The sequence below is a fragment of the Mustela putorius genome, unplaced genomic scaffold, assembly GCF_011764305.1.
Source record: "Mustela putorius furo isolate JIRA1106 unplaced genomic scaffold, ASM1176430v1.1 tig00000127_pilon_pilon_pilon, whole genome shotgun sequence".
Classification (NCBI taxonomy): Eukaryota; Metazoa; Chordata; class Mammalia; order Carnivora; family Mustelidae; genus Mustela; species Mustela putorius.
The window spans coordinates 15,410,553-15,428,893 of NW_025421288.1; the positions used below are offsets into that span (position 1 = coordinate 15,410,553).

General features: G+C 59.7%; 2 protein-coding genes across 3 annotated transcripts; one reads left to right on the plus strand and one right to left on the minus strand.

Moving 5' to 3' along the window:
- Positions 1-1,016: 1,016 nt before the first annotated feature.
- Positions 1,017-3,443, plus strand: ASCL2 (achaete-scute family bHLH transcription factor 2). Of its 2 annotated transcripts, none has more exons than XM_004759659.3 (2): positions 1,017-2,251; positions 2,823-3,443. In XM_004759659.3, the coding sequence occupies exon 1, from the start codon at positions 1,650-1,652 to the stop codon at positions 2,232-2,234; it is 585 nt and encodes a 194-aa protein (XP_004759716.1). In that variant the 5' UTR covers positions 1,017-1,649; the 3' UTR covers positions 2,235-2,251; positions 2,823-3,443. The 2 variants fall into 2 exon arrangements, with proteins under 2 accessions (XP_004759716.1, XP_004759717.1); XM_004759660.3 differs by having other exon boundaries at positions 2,826-3,443.
- A 13,190-nt stretch (positions 3,444-16,633) lies between these two features.
- LOC101682499 (mortality factor 4-like protein 2) lies at positions 16,634-17,824 on the minus strand. The gene is given in 3 exon segments (XM_013059889.2): positions 16,634-16,994; positions 17,183-17,496; positions 17,557-17,824. Coding segments are annotated over 3 exon segments (894 nt in total). The 3' UTR covers positions 16,634-16,682.
- Positions 17,825-18,341: the final 517 nt, after the last annotated feature.

Genomic DNA, 18,341 nt, shown 5'->3' on the forward strand with positions numbered 1-18,341 from the left:
AAAACCCAGCAGGGCCCAGCCACTGGGCAGGACTTCCCCTGCAGTGGGGCGGATCAAACTCCCCCACTGAGGGTTCATTCTGCACCTTCGCGGTCCCTGCCCCTCAGACCCCTACATTCCTCCCCATCAGTCAGGGAGAAACGCTTTTTTCTCTCCTGTCTTGGGAGGTGAGGCAGCTTTCCTGAAACCTTCCCCCTCGGGCCCAATCTCTGCTGTGGGGCGGGAGAGGGAGGCCCCAGCCAGGGCTGGGGGGCTGAGGAAGACGGAGCCAGGGCCACGATAGCAGGTCGGCACCAAAGGTGAGGGGCTGCAGCATGAGGGGCCAGGAAAGCAGAACGGGGGTGGGGGTGGGGGGGAGGATTAGGGGAGTATGCGAAATGAAGCCTGCGGCGGGGCAAAGGCTGACGCCGCTGGGGTCCACAGCAGCTGGTGCAAAGCTCCAGACCACCCCCCCCCAGCTTCCGGGCTCCCCAAGGCTGGGGCACCTGGAAACCCCAGGCAGAAGGTGTGCGCGCGGGGTTGGTGGAAAGGCGCCCCAGGAACCTGAACTCTCCACCCCAGCGCCAGGACTTCTCCAATCCCGGCCTGCCCAAAGGACCGCAGCACCCTCTCCCACGCTCCGCAGAGGAACACGCAGGTGGGCGGCGGGGCGCGGAGCAGGTGTGCTCGCGGGGAGCCGCCAGGCAGCACCCAGCTTTGTGAGCGACGCTCCGCGAGCCACGCGCCGGGCGTACGCGCTTCCTCTCTGGGCCGGGCCTGAGGCCGCGCCCTCCGCGACTGGTGAGACCCCCGCCCCCGCTCCCTGGGACGCAGCGGGTGGGGTGGGCTGGGTGGGGTGGTGGCGCGGGGACAGAAGGCGCGGCGCGTGCCGCCCCCGGGGGTCTCCCGCGCCTTCAGGGTAGCTGAGCCTTCGCGAGGCCCCGCCCCCCTCCCACGGCGCGCGCTGCGCGGGCGGATGATCCACAGCTCTGGGCATAGCGGGCTGGGCGCGGGGGTGGGTGGGTGCGGGTACCGGACAGTTGCACCCGGGGCATGTGGACTCGGCTCAGGCAGCGGGGTCGCACTGAAGACCTGCTGACAGCGCCCGGAGGTCGGGCGGGGGGCGCACACGGGACCTGCGCACTGCGTCTTGGGGGGCTCACTAAGCACCTGTTGGGAGCTCAGGTCCCACCGCGGCCCTGCAGACTCCGCCCGGGGAGATGGAGTGGGGGACGCGCTCGCGCCCAGGTGTTTGCAGGTTGTGTGCGCAAGGGGGAGGGCGAAGCGTGGCGGGAGGGCGAGGCGAGGGAAGGAGGGCCTGAGAAAGGAGGCGGCGGCGGCGCGGAGGAGGGTTATCTATACATTTAAAACCAAGCCGCCTGCGCCGCGCTGGGAAGACCTGGGGAGCGTCCGGCCGCACGCGCAGGACACGAGCGCCCCACGCTCCGAGGCGCGCGCGGCCTGCCTCCTCCTGGCCTCCTGAGCCTCGCTGCCCCTGGGCCCCAGACGACCTGGAGCGCGTGCCCTGGGGAGTCGCTCCGCGGCACAGTGCCAGGGCCTCCCTGGGGGTTCTGTCGTCCTCCCACCGGCCCCCGCCCCCGTCCTCTGTCCGCCCCTCCTGCTGCGCGCGGGGGCTCGGAGGAGTTGCGGGACGAGTGGATGCGGGCGCCATGGACAGCGGCGCGCTGCCCGGGCCCGCGCCCTCCGTGCCTGGCGTCTCGGGCGGCTGCGTCCCTCGGCGGCGACCCACATCCCCAGAGCTGCTGCGCTGCAGCCGGCGGCGACGGCCGGGCGCGACGGAGAGCGGGGGTGGCGCGGCGGCCGTGGCGCGGCGCAATGAACGCGAACGCAACCGCGTGAAGCTGGTGAACTTGGGGTTCCAGGCGCTGCGGCAGCACGTGCCGCACGGCGGCGCCAGCAAGAAGCTGAGTAAGGTGGAGACGCTGCGCTCGGCGGTGGAGTACATACGCGCGCTGCAGCGCCTGCTGGCCGAGCACGATGCTGTGCGTGCCGCGTTGGCCGAGGGGCTGCTGGCGCCAGCCGCGCGCCCCTCCGCGTCCTGCGGGCCCCCGGGGACCCCTGCCGCCGCCCTAGGCTCGCCTTCTTGCGCTTCGTCGTCCCCGGGCGGCGGGGGCAGCTCCGAACCCGGCTCGCCGCGCTCCGCCTACTCCTCGGACGACAGCGGCTGCGAGGGCGCGCTCAGCCCCGTGGCGCGCGAGCTGCTCGACTTCTCCAGCTGGTTAGGGGGCTACTGAGCGCTCCGCCCCCCGAGGTAACCTCCAGCGGTGGGGAACTGGGGGGTTGGCGCAGGGGCAGCCGGGCGGGGTGGAGTGGGCAGCCTCGAGGCTAGCGTCCCCGGGAGCAGCCAAGCGCAGCGCCTGGCCCGGGTGACGGCTTTGATTTCGCTCACTCTTCATTTTCCCCAAACTTTTTCAAGCCTGTGCAAGACCAGCGTTTGTTTGTCCGGGATTGCAAAACTTCCTCTCGCTGCTGCGCAGAACGGGTGGGGGGGTTTGGGGGGGCCTCTGGCGGGTGAGGCCCTGAGTGCGCGCGGATCCTGGGGCAGAGCAGGGCGCTGGGAGGCGGGGTGACTTTGCATTGCAAATCGCGCGCCGGGGCCGGGTGGCAGAAATGAGTCGGCCGGTGCCGAGCCCTGACTCACTGCGGCTCTGAGAGCGCGCCCCGCCCCCACCCCGGCCGGGGCCACAGACAGAATCCGAGGCACCCACGGACTCGCGCTCTAAAACCCACCAAGCAAACGAAACTGCAGACTTGGCTTGTGGGCGGCGGGGCCCGGCCAGATCCCGCACTAATGCGCGTCCCCGTCCCCCCTCCCCTCCCAGCAGCAGCCCTGGACTCCGAGCGGCCAGCAAGCTCACCCCCTGGGAGCCAGGTGGGTGGCCCGCGCCTCGGGCCCACTGTCCCCGCGGGCGAAGCCACACCGAGCCAGGACTCCGCCGACAGGTCGCCTGTGCCGTCCAGCCTGACCAAGTGCGCATGTGGAAAGGGTCCCCGCCCGACCCCGCCCAGCTGGCAGTTTCCTCAGACCCCCATCATCCTACCCAGGGAGGTTCTCCACTGGGATAGGGCTGGGGCACCACCACGGAGGTTTCTGGAGGGGAGAGGACTTTCTGACTACACAGAACTGCTCTGTTGTGCGGATTAGTTTGAACTGCCCAGGAACACCCGCCATATGAAGACTTATTTTTGTACCAAAAAAAAAAAAAAATCCCCAGACTTGGAACACAATAAAGATGTCTACTCCCGCCCCACCCCACCACTGGAATTTTCCAACCCGGCCAAGATCTGGACACCCGCTGCCCCTGAGGGGCTGTGTCCCTGGGAGGCGTCCCCTTGCAGTGGCCGTGGGGATGGAGAGACGGCTCCCGCTGGGGACCAGACTTCGTGGGAAGCCTGTTTTAGGGCAGGTGGACTTCACAAATAGATCAGTGCTGTGTACTGGTGTTGGGGGTGCCCTCTTCATGCCCTGAGGCCCCCATTTCCCAGGCGGGGGCAGGGCCTGGGTGGGACCCAGCAGGTGGGGTCACCTCCCCCTGTACCCCGACCCCTGCTCTGTGGGGTGGGGCCAGAGCTGTGAGGTCTGGGGGTCCAGCCTGGTCACCACTGCCCCAAAGCAATACACCCTTTGGGGCAGGGAGCTGGTGGCTGTCCAGCAGGGAGGCCGAGGTCTGGGGGCTCTGCTGCCTGGCACGGACATGAGGGTCTGGCGCCCGGGGAGGTCTGAGCTGTGGGAGGGGTGAGGGCTGCCTTGTCCAGATCCCCGCTGCTCACCACCAGCTGGGTGGCCTGGGCAAGTCCCTCAATACACGAATGGGTGGGTGACAGCAGAGCTGCCCCATGAGGCTGTGGGAGGATTTGAGTGGTGGCCCTTGGGTCTACAGCCCTGTGCTAGGCCCCCGCCCCTGGGCCTGAGGCTTCTGCCCACCTCTGTTTACTGGCTTCTTGAGAAGAACAAGGAAACCGCCCCTGCCACCCCCACCCCCACCCCCGGCCCCTGGCCCAGGCTCCCCCCAGCCAAGAGAGCCTGCGGAGATCACTCAGCCCTACCTTTGACCGGGGCCTCGAGCGCTTTGAAGTCTGGCTGGGCCCAAAGCTCTCTTTTATTGCAGGGGTGGGGTGGGGCTGGCGGGGATCCCCCAGGCTGCTTTAGGGTGCTAAAGGCACCCCATCCTTTGAAAGGGAGTGGTTGGGTCAGAGCCGTTGGAACCCCTGGGAGGTGCGGCCACCAGTGTTGGTAGACAGCAGGTGGCTCGGGGTGACCATGGTGATGGGGTCATGGTGACGGGGTCATGGTGATGGGGTCGGCGGGTCTGAGGAGGCTCAGCCTGGGCCACAGTCACCAGAGCAGCTGTGGCTCAGGGCTACAGGGCTGAGTGACCAGGCCTCATCCAAGGGACAGAAGGGACACCCCACACCCTTCTCCTAGGGACCCACTGCCTGCTCAGTGACCTCACTGAACCACAGGTCCTGGGATTCCTCACCTTCACCCCGGGGACAGGCCACAGGCCTGCCAGAGGGTGGTGGGGAGCGTGGGAACCATCGCACCTGGCTCAGGGAGGAAAGCTTGGGAGCATCGGCCCCTCGGCCGCAGGCCTGAGCCCGTGCTGTTAGGAGACTCTGCCAACCGTAAGTCTATCACCTTCGTTTTGCTGTTATTCTGGACAAGCCCAAACATATGCCAATGTTCTAAAACCCTTACTGGACAACGTCTCTGTAGCAGGAAGTGGCAGGAACTCCCATGAGGGCACACAGCAGTGTGGGTGAGTGTGGGTCAGACCAGCTGGTGATGGGGTCCCAGATAAGCCTCGGGGAAGCCTCCATCACCCACGTCCACACAGGACCCAGGCCGCCGCCTCTCCCGCCCCCACATGGCTTTGAAGCAAATCCCGACCTCCGTGTGGGCTGGGAATTCTTCACGTGGGGCCTCTACGGGAGACCCCAGAACCGCTCCCTGCTCAGTGAATGGTCCCTTTGGGGGGACGTACCGGCTGGTCTCCCACAGCAGGTCTGGAGCGACAAGACCGCTGGTGGGACGTGCTGAGTGGCCCTGCTGGGCCCTGTCAGCCTTGTCCGTGGAGGGCACGAGGCCGCTGCTCATCTCTGTGTCCCGTTCCAGGAGGGGACCCCCGGGGTGGGAGACACGGAGGCCCACACGGATGTTACTTGTCAAGTGTCTGCGTCCGTGGTTCTTGTCTGGGAGGGGGAGGGGCTCTGAACCAGACCGATGGTCAGGTTCACACGCGCCCTTAGAGGAGATGCGGTGTGTCCCCACCCCACCTCCGTGGGCAGACACGCCTGCCGGGACCAGACGGGGTCACTAACCGGGCAGGGGCTGTAGCCGGCGCTCAGCCCAGACACCAGGCATGTCCCCTGGACGCGCTGGCCTGCGTGCTCGCCCCAGTTGGGGGTCCCCATCCGTCCTTCCCCGAGGGCCAAGCACGGCTCCACCATGCGGGGCCAGAGCAGCCGAGCCCCTGACGTCACAGAGCCTGAACATGGTGGGAATCCGATGTGAACCCTGGGCGGCTTCGTCTCTAAGCCTCGCTCTGGCCTTCCTGGAGGGCGTGGCAGCAGGGGCCGTCCTGGGGCAGCACCGCAGCCCAGGAGCCCTGGTCCCCACTTGGGCCTGGGTCTGCCAGAGGGTTCCTGGGCTCTGCCAGGCGCCTGCAGCCCAGGCCTTGATTCCCACTGGAGGGTAGGGCTGATTCCTGACCAGGGGCCAGAGGGGGGGTTAGCTTGGGGACCTCACTTGATAAGATGGGGGGTTGAAATGGTGCTTTGGGACCAGAGATAAAGCTGGACACCCTCACTCGGGTGCCCGCACAAAGTCAGACTCAGGGCATTCTGGACCAGGCGGGGCTGGGATGACACGAGGGGCGAGACGCTCCGGATGACCAGCCCCCCGGGAGCTCTCACTGGGGGTCAGTCCATTGTTCCCATTTGCTCACGACAGCGGCCACCCCAAGGAGTCCTGCCTTCCTGTCCTTGGGGGTGTGTCTGTGGCCCAAACTCACCCAGTGGCTTTGCCCTGACCGTGTCAGAAAACAGATGTCCGGGGACTCTGCTGCCCCAGGACTGTCCTGAGGGTGGTGGTCGAGTACAGAGGTCCAGGCACCCAGGCTTCCCTTATCCGCCCCCCCCACATTCATCACAAAAGTTTCATTGGGCATCTCCTCCTTCCAAGGACCTTCGGACAGACAACGTGCCAAAGGGCAGCCCCGCCCTCACGGACCTCACATCCCAGTAGGAGACACGGGATCTAATCCACAAGCAGCACGATGGGTCAGTCATAACGCTGGCCAGGGACGGACGCACTGGGCCCCTCGGGGAAGGAGCGGGCCATGGGTCCTTGGGCACTCTGTTCCTGGGCAGGGGAATGGGATCCACTCACATGGCAGGAACACACGTGTATTCTGTTCCCTCAACCTTCACCAGCAACAGCATGTTCAAAGGTGAAAGCATTGAGACTTTCAAGCCAGCAGCCAGGGCGCGTGGGATCCTACCTGGCACCAGGCCCGCACATCTGCGGATCTCTAGTCCCTGGGGCCGGTCCTGGTACTGCCCCTCAGAGCTGGGGCCAGTGGGGCCTCACGGAGAGGCAGCGGGCACTGGGGTCCTGCTCCGCAAACGAACGAGATCCCCCAGACAGCGCAAGATACTGCACTTGGCCCTGGAGGGTGGGCCCAGCAGCTCTGGCAGGAGCGCCCCCCCCCCTTAGCTGGGCCCAGAAGCACCCATGGTGAGCCCCTGGCCGGAGCTGGACCAGAGGACCCGTCTCTCACCCCTGGGGGGGACTCAGTGACATCAGCCCTTGTGTGTGCACAGTAATGTGGGGGAGCCTTGAGAGGGAGGAGGGAAGGGGGCCGTGCAGGTGCATGGCTTCTGGGGAGCGGGGCCCTCCACAAGGGCTGGGATGGTGTCTTCCCAGCTTCCACGTCTGGTTTCCACCAGATGTCTGGGGACACACCTTGGCGAAGGGCCTGGTCGTGACGGGGAGCAGGGAGCGTCCTCCATGGAGGGTCTCGAGCGCCAAGGCCACAAGACCACGAGGGGTCGCTTTCATGGAAGGAAGGGGTGGAGCCTCGAGAGTACCTTGGGGAGCTGGGGGCTCTGCTGGGTAGAAGTCCCGGGGGGGCCGGAGTGTCCTGGGGTGGAAGGGAGACCTGGCTGTGTGGTGGGGGATGGGAACCTTTCTGGGGCTCCTGGGGGGCCTGGGAGAGAGCAGGAGGAGGCCTGAGTCAACATTGGGGCGATGACAGAAGCATCCCAGCCTGGTCGCGAGCGGCCCGAGAGACTGTGGAGGGGTAAGGGAGAAGGGGATCCACAGGGTTCCTCACCCTTTCCCAGCCGTGGAGCACCAGGGCGGCGGGCAGTGGGCGTGGCCACACCTCATCTTTGCGCCCGGGAGCCCGGGGACCGGCCAGGGGACAGCCTTCCTGAGCCCTGGGCTGTGCAGCTCTCCCTGCCGTCTGGGGAATGACGTGGGGTGGGGCAGGCCCCCCAGGAACCCACAGGCTCGAAGACGAGGGACCTGCGGCTCCCCGTGTAGCCCTCCAAGGAGTCTTGTCCCCACCTCCAGGCCCAGGGAGACTCACTGGCGGACCCGAGGCCCACAGCTGCCCAGAGGCCTGCGGGTTTGGTGCCGGAGAGCTGGGTCGAAGCCCCCATCACGCCTCCCTTGGGCCCCCACCCCGTTGTTCTTTTCTGCCGGGAGCGCTGGTGTGAAAGGTCGTGCCGGCAGGCAGTGGCAGTGGGATCCGGGCGCAGCTCGGGCTTCCGGACGGCCTGGCTCTCCGAGGCCGGGGACCTGGGGAGGGGCAAGTCCCGGGTCTGCTCCGGAGGGGATCCCGGGGGCCCTGAGACTCCTCGGCTGGGTCTGGAGGAAAAGGAGGGCCCCTGCCCCCTCCCGGGGCCCCGTGCGCCCCACCCTGCCCCCCAGCCTCTGGCCCTGATGAATGAGGCCAATCAATCCCGGTGGGGGGGTGCCAAACGCCACGGAGCGCCCTGCAGCTTGCACACCCGGCCCCCAGCAGGGCCCCCCACGGAGCCTGGGACCCCGGTGCCCCCTCTATACTGAAATGGGCCTTTGTCACCAGAGCTCCCAGAAGCAGGGAGGGGCTTGCTGACGGGGGTCACGCTGCCGGCACCCCCAGAGTAGCCCCTGCCCAAGGCCACATGCCAAAGGGAGAGTGTGTGCGTCCCTGCTATGACAAGGTCAGGGGACGCCAGGGCTCTGGGCCAGGCCCGCCTGCCTGCCTGCCTGCAGCAAAGTGAGCAGTTGGAACAAGCAGGTCCAAGCGCACGCATCTGACCGTGGTCCTGGCAAAGCCGCGGCAGGACAGGGGCCTGGGCCGCGGGAGAGGCAGCACGCCTGTCGAACACCACAGCTGGGGCTGGGGACACTGACGTGGCAGGACTCACCGCCTCCCCGTCCTCCTCGCCGTCTCCTGGTCCCGCTCACCATCTCCATCCTGAGGCCTCTCTCCTTGGCCTGTTGACTGCTGGCCTCTCCCTGGGTCCTCTGGGTGCGCCTGGGTGTGCCTGGGTCCACGATTCATGTACGGACATCGGTCCTATAGAACCTGGAGCCCCCTGGGGACCTCCTTTAACCTGATGACCTCTGGCCTCCATGAAGACTAGCTCCAAAGGAGGTCCTGGAGGTGGGGACTCCACTATATGAATTCGGCGGAAGACACATTCCACCCCAAACAGACAGAAACAAAGGGGTTTTCCAGTAATACCAGTCCCCAGCGGCCCCCTCCCCCTCTGCAGGGCCTCACTTAAACCTTCCTATCCCCTGGGCAAAGCATGACCCACTCCAGGTCCCCTCTGCAGAGTGTGGCTGAGTCAGCAAGAGGCCACAGGCCACTCGGGAGGGCAGGCAGTGGTGAGGACACACAGGCCCAGCTTCCGCAGGTGGCCTTGGATGAGGGGCTCCTTCTGGGACCCCAGGGAGCCCGCAGAGTGGTAGGCCAGGCCCCAGGCCCTCCTAGGGAGGGTCCCTGTGCATCTGTCCCCTCTGACACGTGAGGGCAGCCCCCGCCCCAGGGCTGGCCGGGCCCCCAGGAGGGGGTCGCTGTCGTTGCTGGGGTGATGGGAGCCAGTGTCGTGGGGAGGATGGCGTCGCCAGAGAGCTGTTGGAGCTACCTGTTCTGCCCTTCCTGCTCGTCCCCCGTCCCGGTGCTGTGTGGGGTCCAGGCCAGGACCCAGTCCCTGTGTTGGTGACCTCCCCTCCCCCACCGCCAGCTGTCCTGAGAGTAGTGAGGAGATGTTGCCCCAACCGCCCCCACATTTGCCTGTGAGCCCTGGGGCTCCCCGGGCTGGCCCCCAGGGCCCGGCCATTGCTGGCAGTGATAGCATGCAAATCTCTAAGTGAAATCCAATTAATGGCCAAATGAGGGCCCGGGAGCCGCCTGGGCTGCCCCAAGAGGCTGGGCTGGGCTCTGTCTCCGCTCAAATATTTGTCTCTCATTTGAATGCCTTTTGTGGGCAGCAGGCAGGACTGCAAAGGGGCCTAGGCAGCGGGCAGACAAAGCCAGGCTCTTGCACGCACTCACGCGAGCTCTGGGATCGGAACTGGCCCCAGCGGGCCTCCATGCTGCCCACGGCCTCCTGCAGGGCTCAGGGGTCCTTCTGTCCCAGGCCAGAGCCCAGGTTCTGTGGGAGGGTTGTGGTGGCCTGCAGGCTGGCAGTCACTTCCTGCTGGGCACGGGGCTGGGGCCCACCACGGGGCCCGGCTCTGTCAGTGGGGGAAGGTGCCCGTACCTTCCCATTGCCTGCACACTCACCTGGGCTGGGCCGCCGCGAGACCCTCAGTTTACCCTCCTGGGTCATGCCCATTTCACAGACCTGGAAACTGAGACCTGGATGTCGGCTGGGCTTCCAAGGCGGGTCGGGAACGGAACAGGATTCCAGGGAGGGCCACACTCCGCTCTCGGGGATGGGACTGGTCCCTTTTCTCCCCCTGCCCCTCCTCTGGTCCCTCCGTGGCCAGTGGGGCTGAGCCTGCAGGGCCAGGCAGGCCAGGAGAACCAGGGAGAGTACGCAGAAGGAGCATACTGTGGGCTTCTGGTAGCCTGGCAGACAGGGCCGGGGTCAGGTGCCCTGTCCGGGGCCCCTGCCAGGATTCCCGACACCCATTCCTACATCTGTCTGAGGCCACGCGTCTCCGTACACCACCGCCCTCAGCACGTCTGCCAGGCCACCTTTGTGCTAACACAAGCTCAGGGACCTAGTCCGGTCCCTCTCCCCCAGGAAGCCTTCCAGGAATACCCCTTCCTGGTCTCAGCTGGGCAGGAACAGCAAGGGCCTCCTCTCTAGAGAGACCAGGAGGAGGACACCAGGTAGCCAGGAGGAGGGAATCTCGGCCAACCCCCACTCATCCCTGGGCCCTGCGTGTTGGGTGTCCCTGGGCTCCCAGGGTACACGGAGCACTGGGGAGCACTGGGGAGTGCTGGGGAGCACTGGGGCACAGCAGGGACCTTGGGAGGGCGAGGCTGGTCTTTGGTGGCCAGTGGGGGATTTCACAGAAGAGCAATGGGCCTCTGGCACCTTTGGGCTTAGAGTTATGACCTCTGTGTTCAACGTTCTAGAAAAGCCAGGCAGCAGGTTTCTACTCCCAGACCCGCTGCCCCTCGGGGTGCTGGGGTGGGGCCCCTTCCCCCAGGGAACAGGGAGTGACAAGGCTGGTGGGGAGCCCCCAGGGCTGCCGCAGAGGCTGGGTGTTGATGGCCTGTGGTGGGCGGGGAAGGTGGCCCGGACTGATGAGCCCACACCCCCCCGGGAATGCAGAGGTGACCTGTCCCTCCACTTCTCCCATGGGGCCGGCGGTGTTGACCCGGCGCTGCCTCCCTCAAGCACAGCCACCCCTCTCCTGGTGGCCCCGTGTCCAGAAGGAAGAGGTTGGTTGGGAGGGGTGTGTGGCCGGGAGGTGGGCAATGGGCTGGGGGGACAAGCCTCTGGGACTTGCCTTGGAGCCAGGGACCGAGACACCCTAACCCTTCAGGCTCCCTGGCTCCGCTCGAGGGGCTGCGTTGGAAGCCGGGCTGAGGGTCTGAGGGCACTGGAGGACAGCGATGTCCTCTAACCGAATGTGATTCACGCACCTGGTGTGCGTGTTCATGAACTTGTAGGACCGCACCCAGGTCGCTGGAAGCGGGGAGCCCTCACCGTCCGCCGCCTTTGCGCCCCCGTGACCGGATGCCGGGTTTGTTCCTGAACGCCACGGCCGTCCAGCCACAAAGTGTGGACTCTGTGTGTCCAGCCACAAAGTGTGGACTCTAGCCCGCTCCTTCCCGCCGCTCCCAGGCACCCCAGAGGGGCAAGGCCAGGCCTGACTATCCCCTGCATTTGCAGGGAGCGTGGCTGCTGAGGGGGAGGTGCTGCAGGGCTGAGGCCGGCGGGCGGTCCTTGCCCTGTGTGCGGTGTGTGTGTGTGTGTGTGTGTGTGTGTCCCGGGGCACCCCTCCGGGGCCGGGTGCGGGCCTGTGCGGTTCTGTGGCTTCTCTCCAGGCCCCGGGCCTGCTCTGTTCCCCGAGCTTCTGTTTCTGCCTCCGAGTCTCATGATCCTTCTGGAATGAGGCAGAGAGTCGTTAAAATTAATAGATGCTCCAATTTTAAACAAAAGAGAAAAGGAAACCAGACGATTTGCCTGGGTCCGAGCGCCAGGAGGTGGGGCTGAGAAGCCCGCACAGGCCCGTCTGAAGCCCCTCATGGGGCTGGGCCCAGGGGGAGCTGAGGACCCTCCCTCTGCCCCCGGGCCCACTGCTGGTGCTCAGTCCCCCGCGGCGGGAACCCGGAAGGGAGGTGGGAAGATGAGGGTCGCAAGGACTGTCCGCTCACACGCTTGGATCCCCGGCCTCTTCAGAGCCCTTCTGGGGGCTGGAAGGTGAACTGACGTGGGGTGAGTTGGGGAACTGACCGGGGGCGGCCCAGCACCTGTGGGCCGGGTGGGCCAGGTGGGCAGGGAGGGCTTCCTGGAGGTGGGGACTAGGAGCCCTGCAAGATGGAGAACCTTCAGGCAGAGGGCCTGCGCAAGAGCAGGCCGGGATGGATGCGGGGGGTGGGGGCAGGGGAGCGGGAGGAGGGTGGGGGCGCAGGGCTCAGCCAGGCTGGGGACCCCACCCCCCTGCCCCCAGCTTCCCCACCCTGCCCGAGCACCCCCACCCCGGGCATTGCTTCTTCAGGTCCGACCTGTTCTGGGCAGGGCAGCCCTGAGGGTGGATTCCAGCTTCTCTTTCTGCTCCTGAAGCCCTTAGGCATCACCTCCACCCAGCTCCCGGGCCACACACCCTCCACGCCCTCCACTCCCTCAGCCCCAGGGCCTTTGCTCAGAACAGTCAGGTAGCCAGAGCCTCCTTCCTCCTGCCTACACACACACACACACACACACCCCTGTACACACACACACACACACACACACACACAACTCAAGCAGGTCTGGGCGTGCGGCCCTCAGGTCATCCTGGCCTCCCCCCATGGGCTCTGGTGCCAGGAGCTCCCCAGCCCCCTGGGGAGAGGGCACATGGCCAGGCTGCACCACTCTGTCTCCCTCCAGCGGCGGGAGGCCCCCAGGCCCCGCACCCCACGCCCTGACCAGTGCTGGAGTGTTTATGTTCATTGTTTTGTCTTACTGTGAAGTGTCTCCTGGCGGCTCTGCTCTGCCTGTCCCTGGTGGTCACGGTACTGGGCACTGTCTGTGCTTACCTGTGCCCCGGATGGCCTCCCTGCTGGCTTTTTAACTGGGACATTTGAGGACCGTCGTTTTGGGATCCGCGGTGTGGGATGCACAGCCATTTCCTGCAGCCCGTGGTTTGTCCTCGTCAAGTCTCAACTTGGCTGTTTACAGATGACGACTCGTGCATTTAACAGAGTCCAGCGGATCAGAGTATTTTCCGGCCGTGTTTTGGTTTCAGTATCGCATCGCAGAAATCTGCCCAACCCGATGGTGTCCGACTAGGGGCCATTCTGTTCCCGAGGAATGTCTGGCAGTGTCTGGAATTTTTGGCTGTTGCATTTGAAGGGCACTACATCGAACACTCCATGACGGTAGCCTCTGTGAGAAAGAATCATCTGGCCTCAGATGTCCACTGTGCTGAGGTTGGAGACTCTGGCTGTCCTCAGGCCACAGAGATTTTCTCCCATGGCTCCTTCTAGGTGCCTATCTATGAAACTATAGTTTCCTAGTTCATACCTGGCTATGTGAGTGGTTTTGGTTAAGGTGTGAGATATATATTCCAGAGTTTGTTTTTGCATATACGTGTGCAATTGGTCAAGTACTATTTGTTGAAAAGCCTGTCCTTTGTTCATTGAATGATCTTTGTGTTTTTGCTAAAACTCAACGGACTGTATTTGTGTGGATTCTGTCTCTGGGCTCTCTGTTCTGTTCTGTGGATCTGCAAGTCCCTGCCCCACCAAACCCGCACTACCTCATGACCGAAGCTTTTAGTAAAATCAGGCAGTGGATATGTGGCAAAATGAAGTAAAATGAAATCAGGTAGTACTTTGACCTTCCTCTAAATTGTTTTGACCGTTCTGGTTCACTTGCATTCCCACGTGAGTTTTAGAGTCAACTTGTTCACGTCTACAAAAATAAATAAATAAATCTGATGGGGGAAATAATGGGATGTATGAATCTTTAGGTCAGTTTGGGGAGAATGGACATCTCAACAAGATCCATCCGCTGATCCATGGACATAGTATATCTTTCTCCACATTTAGGTCTTTAATTTCTGTCATGAGTTTCTCAACCTACAGATTTACACATTTTTGGTCATATTTACACATAAGCATGATTTCTGGGGGGCTGCTGTAGGTAGAGCTGTTTTGAAGATTTAGAATCTGTTGCCGGTACATAGACGTGTACAATTAGCTTTTGTATATCAACTTTATACTGAGATCTTGCTAAACTCTCTTCTTAGTTCTAGGAGTTTCTGTAGTGTGGGGGGAGATTTTCAATGCAAGCCTTCATATCATTCTGAGTGCAGATGGCTTAACTTTTTCCTTTTCAGAGACACTTATATTTACCATTATTAGATGACATTTATTATGTTATTATTATTACACACTACTTGTTCTTTTTTCTTGCCTTATTACACTGGCTAGGGCTTCCAGTAAGACATTGAGTAACGAGGAAGAAAGAGGTATCGGTGCCCTCTTCCCGGTCATAGTGGGGGGAGCAGTCAGTCTTTTACCATTTGGTATGTTTGCTTTTGTGTTTTGGATGTATTAGGTGAAGAATGTCCACTTATTCCTAGTTTGCTGATGGTCTTTTTTTTTTTTTTTTGTCGTTGTTGTTTTAAGATTACGAACACATACTGAATTTTGTTTTATCAGTTTTTGCTCCCTGTACTCGGAGCCTCTGTTGTGAGGATGGTTGTCTCTTCGTGGAAAATTGACGCCGGTGTCATTGTGGGTCCTTCTTATGCTTTGCAGTATTTGTTGTTCCGAAGCTCACGCTGAGATGGCACGTTTGTGTGGCATGCGTTTCCCACCCTTTCCTTCAAACCTACTCGTGGCTTTCTGTTTAAAGCGGGTCTCTTACGGTCTTTCTTCGTTGAGTCAATGTGACAACCCTGACAACCTCTTTCTCTGAGCGGTGTGCTGGCCCGGTTCAATGTCAGTGTTATCATTTATGCATTTGGATCAGATGTCACAATCTTGCTCTTTTCTACCTGCTCCATTCCGTTCGCTTTTTCTTCCTTTCTCCCCTGCCTTCTTTCGGTTTTATAGTCTTCTTTGTGATTCTGTTTGATCTCCACTATGGCTTTACTATTTAAATTTCTTTTAAAAAAAATTAGAAGTTGTGCTTGCTTCAGCAGCACATATACTAAAAAAAATTAATAGCTGTCCAAAGACTACTCTATACATCCTTAATTAATCAAGGTCTACCAAATACTATCGTGTTGCTTTATGAGTCATGTAGGGAATTTACAACTGTGTGTTCTCAATTCCTCTCTTATTTGTGCTTATTGTGTTGTAAATACTACTTTAACTTCTCCTATGAATACATCATGTACCATCACGATTCTGTCTTCAGGTGGACAGTTGTCTTTCGGAGCCATGGGTATAAGGAGGAAATTAGTTTTATATTTATATTCATCCCATTTCTAGTATTTCTTGTTTCCTTGGTATCAAGTCCCTTTTGCTTGAAGAACTCCCTTTAATGTTCTTATAATGCAGATGTACTAGAAGTTGGTCGTCCAGTTTTCATTGATTGGATACAGGCTTTATTTCTGCTCCTTCTTTGGAAGATACTTGCGCTGGGTATAGAAGCCAGGGGCGCCTGGGCAGCTCAGTCAGTTAAGCATTAAGACTTCCGCGCAGGTTATGATCTCAGGGTCTTGAGGTCGGGCCCTCTGTCTGGCTGCCCGCTCAGCAGGATGTCTGCTTGTCCCTCTCTCTCCCTCTGTCCCTCCCCCTGCTCATGCTCTCTCTCTCAAATAAATAAATAGATCTTAAAAAAAAAAAAAAAGAATTCGGGGTCCAGAGTTCTTTGTTGCTCTTTTATCCCTCCGGCCCCGGTTGACCTGATTTCTGACGAAAAGGGTGATATTGTTTTTGTCTTTTTTCTTTGTATGGAATGTGACTTCCTTCTCTGGCCACTTTCAAGATGTTGTCTTTTGCCTTGGGTTTTTGGCATTTTGGATATGTAAATACACCCTGGGTGTCTTCTCATGGTATTTATCTTGCTGGGTGTTCTCTGAGCATCTTGGAGGTGTGGTTTGTTGTGTGTCGATAAGTCCGTGAAATTCTTGTCTGTTCTTTCCCCCGAATATTTCTTCTGTACCACCCTTTCTACCACGTCTGCTCTCATCTTTCTCTGAGACGCCTGCGGCGAGCCCTTCGGTATTCCCCGTGGCTCTCACTTGCTCTGTTTCAGCCAGGGTGCTTTCTGCCGGGCCACCTCCGGGTCCGCTGATTCTTTCCTTGGCTGCATCACATTTATTGACGAACCCACTGCCGTCGCGCTTCTTGTCTCTGTTACGGAGTTTTTAACTCTAGGGCTTCCGTGTGATGTTTTTGTTTTTTTTGAAATTTAGAAACAAATTTTATTTAAGCTCTGAAATACAATTCCTAAAATATCAACTTCTCCAGAAAACCGTGGCTACACAATAATGCATTGTCTGTATCATGTTAGAATGTGCATTAGACTCAAATACAAAAACCATGAAACAAATCACCAACCTTCAACAATTTGAGCAAAGATAGAATGCCTAAGGAACAGCATAGATGGACTTGCAGAGGATGGGCTGTTTTACTTCAAGCACCATAAAAAAAAAGAGCACAAATGCATGGGTTTTCGGGTGTATACATTAAGTTGAACCTTTGACACTAGGAATCAGGGCATTTTGTCACTTAGCATTAACACATATTAGAAAACTGTGTAGTGTCAAAGGGATAGAACCACCAGTTCTCAAGCAATGTTGTCAACTAGGCAATAAAACGTTCTACTGAATGTTTCTTCTTTGTCTAATTGCTGCGTACACTGGTAGCAACTTTGAAATGAGAAAAGGAGCTTGCACTCCTTTCATGTTCTGTTTACAACAAAACAGAAAACAAACTGAAACATAAGCCCTGTTATACATTAACAATGTTAAAGAACATCAATTATGCAAGAAAAAGACTAAGAACAAAAAGTGTGTTTACAGATACCAGACGTAACAGTGAGCGGTCAGTAGACCCTCACAGGGCTTTGCGGGGGTACTCAGCCCAAGCCACTTTGTAATCACTGGCAGGAAACAGAGACGCAGCATTCTTTGCCAGATATTTTAGGAAATCATGCAAATAGCCCAACAATAATGCAAGGCTCTTCTCATCAAGGGGCGTATATGCCAACATTGCTCTGATTCTTACAAATAACCTCAGTGGGTGTGGGGCTCCATCAACCTGGGACATTGGTGTATCAGGGTGAGCCAAGAGGATTTATGCATCCTGGGGCCTCTCAAATTTGTAGAGCAGCTGAGTACCCAACATGACATTGAAATATTCTTTTTTCTTTTTTTTAAAGATTTTATTTATTTATCAGAGCGGGGCAGGGAGAGCAAGCACAAGCAGGCAGAGAGGCAGGCAGAGGCAGAGGGAAGCAGGCTCCCTGCCGAGCAGAGAGCCCGATGCAGGACTCGATCCCAGGACGCTGGGATCATGACCTGAGCCGAAGGCAGCTGCTTAACCCACTGAGCCACCCAGGCGTCCCTGAAATATTCGTTTATTCCTGCCACAACTTCATTAACTGCGTATTCCTTGCTGTCAACATTTCCCCGTGACTTTTTGCAATTTGCATGCTCTTCCAGAATGGCATCTACATTTTTCTTAGCAGGGAGTTGAAAGAGCTGCTTCTGCCTGGTAACGAAGTCCCCGTCCTCAAGAAGCCATGGTTTTAATTCTTCAGGAATCTTCACTTTAACTTCCATTCTACTCTTAAAGGCCTCCTCACTTTCCACAGTGGGACCGGCCCGGGCCCTTTTCTTCCGAGGCGGCTGGGGTGCTCCGCCGGCGGCTGGGGTGCTCCGCAGGCGGCTGGGGTGCTCCACCGGCAGCTGGGGTGCTCCGCCGGCGCCGCCCCCGTCCCCCTTCCCAGGAGTCTCCTGCTTGTTCTTTCTTGTCTTCCTCGTGGACCCTGAAGGGGGGTTCTCTGCAGAGCGACCCCCCCATCGCCCGGGGAGAGCCGGTTCCAGATTCTTCTGCTGTGGACCAGCAGTCTTCTTTCCTGAGGAGGCCCTTCTCATCTTACTTCTCTGCATGTTGCTTCTAGTTGGTTTTTTAAAGTTGTCTTCTTCTGCAGATTGTTGTCCACGGGTGTGAGAACCCTGCTTCCTGGAACTCATTCGGGCCTGTTTTGTTCCAACCAATAGCCCTCTTCCTTCGTTCCCTGCCAAGGACTCCTACTGTTTTCCCAGATGGAACCTCCTAGATCTCCCGGAATGGTCTGGAAAGATGAGGTTGGGGACACAACCCCGTTTCTGTAATCAGGGAGGGTTCTGCCATCAGGAGCAGATCTTCTGATCCTTCCCATACGGCAAACTTAGCTTTTCTGATGATGGCCTGACATGGGAGTCCAGTTCTTCCCAGCAGCCCCGTGTGATCACTGCCGGTCCTCCGACCGCCATAGTCCCGTGTGATGATTTTTTCTTCAAATTTCTGTCTGTTGGCTGGAATTACCTGCCTGACGTTGTGTGCTGCCCTCCTTCCCGTGAGGACCGTGAGCACATTTATCCCAGTTAGAAAACGTCCTGTCTGATGGTCCCAATCTGCATCATGTCTGAGTCTGCTTGTTCCAACTGCTTTGCCTTAATGATGTGTGTCCTTGCCTTTTTTATGGCCTCATAATTTTTGTTGAAATCC